This window comes from Urocitellus parryii, chromosome 7 (genome assembly GCF_045843805.1).
Source record: "Urocitellus parryii isolate mUroPar1 chromosome 7, mUroPar1.hap1, whole genome shotgun sequence".
NCBI classification, from domain to species: Eukaryota; Metazoa; Chordata; class Mammalia; order Rodentia; family Sciuridae; genus Urocitellus; species Urocitellus parryii.
In genome coordinates this window covers 167,398,615-167,406,585 of record NC_135537.1, presented here as the reverse complement: position 1 = coordinate 167,406,585, position 7,971 = coordinate 167,398,615, and the positions used below count along the sequence as shown (strand labels likewise).

General features: G+C 51.7%; 1 protein-coding gene across 18 annotated transcripts in view; it reads right to left on the bottom strand.

The window, feature by feature from the left end:
* Positions 1-544: 544 nt before the first annotated feature.
* Positions 545-7,971, bottom strand: part of Mapt (microtubule associated protein tau) — a 95,555-nt gene continuing 88,128 nt past the window's right edge. For all 18 annotated transcript variants that reach the window (XM_026408190.2, XM_026408191.2, XM_026408193.2 and 15 more), the window contains 3 exons: positions 5,938-6,019; positions 3,965-4,077; positions 545-1,473 (listed from right to left, as the gene is read on the bottom strand). In XM_026408190.2, coding sequence (XP_026263975.2) covers positions 1,258-1,473; positions 3,965-4,077; positions 5,938-6,019 — 411 coding nt within the window. In that variant the 3' untranslated portion in view covers positions 545-1,257. The remainder of the gene's footprint in view (positions 1,474-3,964; positions 4,078-5,937; positions 6,020-7,971) is intronic.

The window sequence follows — 7,971 nt, the reverse complement described above, 5'->3', positions numbered from 1 at the left end:
TCTAGGGTCATGGCCAACCCCACCCTGGTTCACACCAGTTGGGTCAGTGGGACTTAGAGCAAGATAATGAATTCCAGCCCTTGTGCCTGGACTTTGCCCTCCCTTGATTTTACCCTTAGTGTAGAGTAGGTGCAGCCAGCATTTAACCAGTGTCCATGACTGGGGATTGGGGGAGGCTGGGCACTCGGGACAGTGACATAATGAGGGGTACGGCAGTGATTGGGCTCTCACGGCAGACACATGAGTACAGAGAGACAGGCAGAGGGGGCTGCAGTGGCCATGGAAAGGATGGGAGGCTCAGGACCCACCTCCCAAATACTACCCCCCACCCCACACACTCCATGGATGCCGGAGGCCCAGGCTTGGGAACAGGAGGATGTCCCCCAAGAGGCACAAGTCCTTACAAAGAGAACTGGTTAGCCCTAAAGTCCCAGATCTGTGAGGTGGCCAAAATCGTGGCTGCAGTTCCAACCTTCAGAACTCAGTGAATCGGGGCCTTTGGGCCCAAGGCCCCTCAGCTCCGGACCCCCCCCCCACCTGCAGGGAGGAGAGCCAGCGCTCTGGGACGGCAGGGTCAGTCTTCTCCAAGGAAGTAATCCAGGGTGCCACCCTCCCGCCCACCTTCCTTCTGTTCAGTGCCTCTTCTCCCACAGGCCACCTTCCAGAGGGGGCAGCAGACCCCGGGTCAAGAAGCAGCGCAGGCCGCCCCACCCGGCCCCTCGCCCCTCTCTGCCCCACACCGCACCCTAGGTTGACATCCTCGGCCTGGGGCTGCAGCTCACCAGGTTTCCCATCCTTCATTGCTGCCGCTGTCCCTGTGACACCCTCAGATGGGGTTCGAGGCGGCGGGCGCCCCAGTCCCTTAAATTGCCCGGAAGCAGCTCTCAGAGCCTCTCCTTCGCCCTCTTCTACTCAGAGGGGAAAAAAAAAGAATCGAAAGGAATTGCCCACGGAAATGTTGGTGTGGCCATGTTTTTACATGTTTGTGTGTGTGGGTTTTGTTTTTTGAAAAATATTTTATTGTTAGCCCACCAATCAATTTGGAAAGATGAAATTTGCTCTTATTCCCATCACTGATTTTGAAGTCCCGAGCCAAAGCCGAGCCACAAAAGCAGGTTAGGTGACGACCTGGTTGACCCGTCTGTGAGGAGCAGCGGGGGAGGGCAGAGGGCGAGGGGCCAGATCATTATTCTTTTTTTTTCCACACTCTCTCACTCTCTCTTCTCTCCACGATTTTTGAGTGCCCCGGGGGCCTGATCACAAACCCTGCTTGGCCAGGGAGGCGGACACTTCGTCGGCTAGCGTGGCGAGCTGGGGCGAGTCCACCATGTTGATGCTACCGGTGGAGGAAACGTTGCTGAGGTGCCTGGGAGACGTGTCCCCGGACACCACCGGCGACTTGTACACGATTTCTGCCCCGTGGTCCGTCTTGGCTTTGGCATTCTCTCGGAAGGTCAGCTTGTGGGTTTCGATCTGCAAGGAGAGGCAGGGTGTGACAAAGTGCCAAGGAGAGAAGGACAGGCCCTGAAGACCCCACCACCACCAGGGACTGGCCTTGCCTTCCAACTGGCAGTGTTTGTACCAACAGTCCTTTCCTCACCTGCTTCTCCAGACACAATAACCAGAGTGTTTCTTGTGTACCTTCCAGAGATGTCCCACACATATACAAATGGGTGCCAGAGTCCAAACATACATGTGTGTTCAGCAGCTATGGTAACAATATACACATGCTTTGCACTTTGATTTTCAAACTCACTTCCTTCTGCTATCAGGACATACTGCTCAGCACATCAACACAGCAGAGGGACCAAAACTCACTCCCCAGCATATGGCCATTTAGGAGCTTCCAGTCTTTTTCAGAAGCCCAGAGTGCTAGGGCTTCGTTTATGCAGAAGAACATTCGAATAATCTTGAGTGACCTTGTACACACATCATTTTACACTCATATAAGTGTCTCCACTTCTGTCTCCTAGAAGTGGAGACGCTAAGTCAAAAGATAGGTTTCTCCCTTGTGCTGGGGATGGAACCCAGGGCTTTGTGCTTGACAAGCATGGGCTCTACCACTGAGCCCCACACTGCCCCCCACATTATGTTCTGCTAGATTATCACCAACTTGCAAGTAAAGGTGTTGAAGGAGAAGCTTCAGAAAGTCAAGGGCTATCTCCAGAGCCACCTATGCCAGCCTGGAGCTTCACAAACGCCTTCCCAGTGCCAGGGACTGATGAGTCTGAGGTGGCAGCAACTATGGGCAACTCTCCTTGGTACGCTAGAAGAAATGACGAGATGACACCCTTCCTAAAGGGACAGCAACAAAACCAGGAGTCCCAAGGATACCAGGAAATTCAGAAGTAGGAAGTTTTAGCTGGAAATATGAGTTTGCATAATATTCTCTCCTGATTTACTCAAAGTAGACAACACCATAACTCCATCTTATGTTGGGTCCCAGACTCTTTGAGTATCTGCTGAAGCAAGAAAAATGTGAACACATGTGCTCCCACACACAGTGCCTCCTTTCCACGCAATTTCAGGCGTCCATGAAAACCCAAGTGAAGAGCCTGATTTCAGCGGTTTGAATGTGAGTATAGATAAAAGCCAGACTCCCATTCAGGATAGGTGCATATGACATTCGTTTGGGGTCACTGTTTTGAAAAGAGGACCCTTTCATACTACTATACTTGAAAGGTTATTTGAGAAAAGCTGTGATAAGAACTTTTATGTTAATTTTTTTTTTCCTGTGGTGCTGACAGTAGAACCCAGGGCCTTTCTCATACTAGGAAAACGTTGTGCCTCTGAGCTACACCCCCAGTAGCAATTAATTGTTTTTATTGTTGCTGTTTGTAAGTGCTGTTTCTTTTAAAAAATTAAAAAATAGGACAGATTCCTGGGAATGTCCCAAAATCCCGCAAATTGAAAGAAACTCATGAGGCTGGTCATGTGCTCTGCTCCCTGTTTGCAATTTTGTTATAGTAGAGAAATGGGGGACTGAATCAGAAGAGGATCCCCTGGGATAAGGACAGTGTGTTCTGAGCAGATGCAGGGCCCTGCCCACCCTTTCTGGGCCATCACAGAGTTGAATTAGAAACAGGAGTTGAGAAACTTGGCTTAGACGTGGCTCCTGCAAGTCACCAAGCCCCTTCCAGACGCATGCTCATTTGGGGCTCACAAACTCCCCAGGATTTGTGTATTTCCATCCTGTCTTGCTAAAGGAGAAATTGAGGCTGAAAATCTTTGGGTCTTGCCTCAATCACAACAGACTTCCAGAGTTAAGCCCAGAACTTACCCCAGGGCACAGAAGTTTCCAGAGACTGGTGGAAGCCTTCTTTAACCCAGAGGATCTCTAATGCCCAGGCCTGTCCCAGATCCACTGAGTCAGATTCTGGGGAGACGCCAGGCCTGATGACCACCAAAGTACCTTAACCTAGAGCAAGTGGGGAAAGTCCCATAATTTGGTGATGTTCCCATAACTTGTTCCTTGTGTACCAGGGCTGACCTGGGGGATGGATACTTGCTTTTGTGGGTGTTTATGAACCCCAGGGCCTGGCACAGTGGTTCTCACCTTTGCACTAAAAAATCATCTGAGAGGGACTGTGGTTGTGGCTCAGTGTGGCTCACATGTGTGAGGCCTGGTGTTCGATTCTAGGCACCACATAAAAATAAATAAAATAAAGGTACTGTGTCCATCTACAACTAAAATATATATTTTAAAAAAATAATTGGAGAGCTGTTATTAAAAAACCTCTTCTACCCAGTTGCACTTGAATAATTAGCATCTTCAGGTCTCAAATTTGATAGAACTCCCACGTGACTGCAAGGGGCAGCTAAGGTCTAGACCCGATGTCCTGGATGCTGCTAAGACAGTCCAGGCAAAATCCCTTGCTTTCCACCTTTAGAAAACTAGACAAGCCTTGACCAGGCAATGAACACCCATATCCAAATGTGGCCTCCTTCCTGCCCTTCCCCTTACCTTCTTATTTCCTCCTCCAGGGACATGAGTGATATTATCCAGAGACCCAATCTTCGACTGGACTCTATCCTTGAAGTCCAGCTTCTCAGATTTTACTTCCACCTGGCCACCTCCTGGAACACAACACACACAGCAGCCTCTTGCCATCTCTCCCTGTGGTTTAGTAGACTAAGCATCCACTGAATGAGAGCTGCAGTCTGTGGAGCCAAATGCCAGGGGCTGCTGGGGCACCGCAAATTTAAGTGAGACCCCAGGGCTCTGAAGGGGAGCCCTTGATGACAGGACAGCACCGGGACTCCAAGGGGGACCGAGCCAGTGATTCAGGGAGAGTTGTTGAGATTCTCCTTTGTTTAGAATGTGTTTGGGTAAAAGTACATCCTTGCAAAGAGCTTGAAAACATTGCATCATCTCTCTAATCAAGGTGTATATCAAATATTTACTATGAAAACTCTTCTTCCTTAGATAATGCAAAGGTAAATGACAGCTCAGTTGGGGAGAAACTATGCTAACTTCTAAATTGGTTGACTTCCAAAAAGTGAGATCTTCCCATATCAATATCCTGTAAACCACAGCCCTGAGAGATCTCAGAATCAAATTAAATGTCAACATGCACACTAAGAAAGGAAAGACCCCAATCCTTTCTCCCTCCTTGACCCTTTCTTTATCTTTTTTCAGGGAACAAAAGATTGAATCCAGGAGTGTTTTACTCCTAAGCTACATCTCCAACCCTTTTATCTTTTAGACAGAGTCTTGCTAAATTGTCTAGGCTGGTGTCGAACTTGTGATCCTCCTGCCTCAGCCTCCCAAGTTGCTAGAATTACAGGAATGCACCATGGCACCCAGCCCTCCTTGACCCTTTATGCCAAGCCCAAGAGTGGGAGACAGGGCACGAGGATTTCTTGAGGAGGATGAAGACAGCCACTCACAGCACATGAGGATGGTGGCCCCAGGTGTGCCGTAGCACAGTTTTCTCTGATACTCAACTCCTACAAAGTGTCCAGGGAGCCAGAAAAAAAAAAAATATCAGACATGTTCTGGTCCAAATTGACTTTCTCTTTCCAGTAAAGACCTCTGCTCCAGATAGAGCCTGAGGAAAGCAGAAGTCCCTGTTGTGGACTGTCATGTGCCATTTGGAATCTATGCTGCAGACACCGTGGGGCACACACGCCAGAAATCCCAGGGCCTTGGGAGGCTGGAGGATCATAAGTTCGCCTCGGCAATTTAGTGAGACCTTTGGCAACTTAGTGGGACACTGTCTTAAAATAAGAATGGCTAGGGATGTACCTCAGTGGTAGGGCACCTTGGGTTCAACCCCCACTACCAAAAAAATATCTATACCTGTGCTGTTCAATATGGTCACCGCTGACTGACTGCTGCTATTTACATTTTAATTAAATAAAATTATTTCAGTTCTTCAATTGCATTAGCCCCATTTCAAGTGCTCAATAGCCTCATGTGGTTACTGGCTACATTGGACAGCACAGGTGTACATTTCTGTTACTCCAGAGAGATGAAGGGTGCACTGATCTCCTTACAGTGTGGGATGGGAGGGAGAGTAGGATGGGGGCTCTCCAGTGGCCTCGTTTTCTATTTAAACAAAGTCACAGCAAGGGCATGGCAATAGCCCAGGGGTCTCATGTTGTAGCTGATGCCGGTGGTGAAGTATCCCCCATGTTGGCTGGGAACCAAGCTAGGCCATCCATATAGCTGGCCTTCAGGGGCACCCTAAAAGCACCGCATACAAACTGCTGGAGAGTCAGTCACAGGTTGGGACTCAGGACCAGCATCCCCCCTCCCTCCATGCCTTATTTTGGCCAACAAGGCCCTGCTCAGGAGCAGCTGGGGCATCCACGCCTCCCAGGTCCCAGCAAGTTCCACACTAACACTCTCCTGCAGGACCCAGGCAACAAATCCTTCCTAGCGCTCTGCCCCTCCCGGCCGGACCCCAGGCCCTTCCCATCCCAGAGGGCTACCTGGTTTATGATGGATGTTGCCTAAGGAGCCGCACTTGGAGGTCACCTTGCTTAGGTCCACTGGTTTGTAGACTATTTGCACCTGGAAGTGAGAAAGAGCGAGAGAGAGAGAGAGAGAGAGCGAGAGAGAGAGAGAGAGAGAGAGAGAGAGAGAGAGAGAAAGAGAGAGAGAGAGAGAAGGAGAATAAAGAGGGATTATTTTATTATGGGTGTGACAATGGAAAGCATCTGTGTGAGCCTGGGCCGCTGGGTCAGTGGTTCCCGTCTGCATTAGGAACACACCCAGTCAGGGTGGAAAAATGAGTTGTTGTTGAAATTTGGCCAGTTCTGCCCCAAGGGTTGCAGCCTCTGCAATCCTTGCAGAACAAAGACCCTCAGAGAAACCGGGGGACTCTCGGTCATTGTGCAGGGCCACCCTGGTTATTTAGCAAACAGTTAAATGTAAAAACATTACTCCCTTGCTGACAGGAGCCTGACAGGCCACATCCAGTGGGGGCGTAAAGGAAGAAGGGATCAATGTGATCTGTATTTGCAGCTTTGCAAAACCTGCTTGGGGAGGCCAGAGTGCGGGGTGAGCGGGCCCCCTGGGAGAAGAGGCTGCACGAGGACTGAGGGTGGGCTCCATTCTGGGACGCTTCCACAGAGGCCAGCACCCCCAACAGAACAGAGATGGTCAGCAGGTGAGACCCAGTGGGACTCAATGACTCCGGGTAAGAACTAGCTGGTGCCTGAGCACATGTGTCCAGGACGCTTCAGCCTCTACCAAGAGGAAGAAAGCAACACCAATAGGACAGGCAGGCACACAGCAAAATCCACACACCCGAGTGCCTTGGCAAGTGCGGGCAGACTCGACACGGGGGGCCTGCGGGCTCAGAGCCAGCCTTGCTGCCAACCCTCCCATGGGAAACGATGCCCCTCAGCTACCCCTGATCTCAGCTCCCCCAGGGACCCTGGGATGGGGTCTCCTGAAGGCAAGTCTCTAGTAAAGCCATAGCTTAGAGGGGCCTGGTGGCAGGTCACTCACTGGCTGATAACTTCCCCAAGTCCTGAGGCTCCCACGGAGACCCTCTTGGAGGTCACCTGGGGGCACAGGAGGCTCACCTGCACACTCTGGGAGGAGGAGGCCTTGTGTGTGAGAATAACAGAGAAAAGGAGGGGCTTTTCCTTAGGTCTAAATAAAACAATCCCAGTAATCTGACTTCAAAGTCGCCTGGCCTTTGCTGTTTGCTGAGGGGCTGAGGAAGACAGGAATGTGCACAGGAAGGGGCAGCAGCCTGCACCTGTGGAGGCGGGCCGAGGGATGAACACGGTAAGGACCATCTTCAAACAGCCCGAGCTCTGGGGCGGACCCTGAAGGAGGTGGACAGGGGCATCGGGCTCTCCTCCCTCGAGGGAGGCCCGGGCCTCACTCCCTTCCAGCTGGCTGGCCTGGGTGAGGTCCCTTGTGAGAGGGAGCCAGGGTGGTGCAGAGCAGGAGATGCTGGAACCTGGAGTGGCCAGAAGAAAAAGGGACAGATGAAGGGGGGGGCCCTGGGCAGGTGGTCAGTGAAACTGGGGCCACCAGAGGAGAGGTGGGGAGGAGAGCAGCCTTGGAGAGGAGCCCAGAGCCTAGCCAAGAGGCAGGGGCATCCCAAGATGGAGGAGCAGGGCCTCCCTGCTGGGAAGCCCTTCCAAGCTGGGGAGGGCCAGGGAGCAAGCCAGAGATGGGGCTTGCCAGGGACACAGTACTCCAAAATGCCACAGGCTGCCAGTGTGCGGGTGACTCCAACAGCTTCACCAGAAAAGAGTACTGAGGTTCCTCCCAAAGCCAACAGTGGCCACTGGCCAAGGACAGCGCTCCTGGTCAGCCTGGACTAGCTTGTGGTTCCATGTAAGGTGGCAGGCTAGCCCGTGGGCTGGCACAGTGCAAGACACACAGGAGGAAGTCCCCTGGTGTCCTGGGCTCTGCAGCTTCTTTGAGCAACCACTGGTCACCAGAGGATGTGAGCCACGCGGCCCCTGGGCTGCCTTCCCAGCTTCCCCTCCAGGAGTATC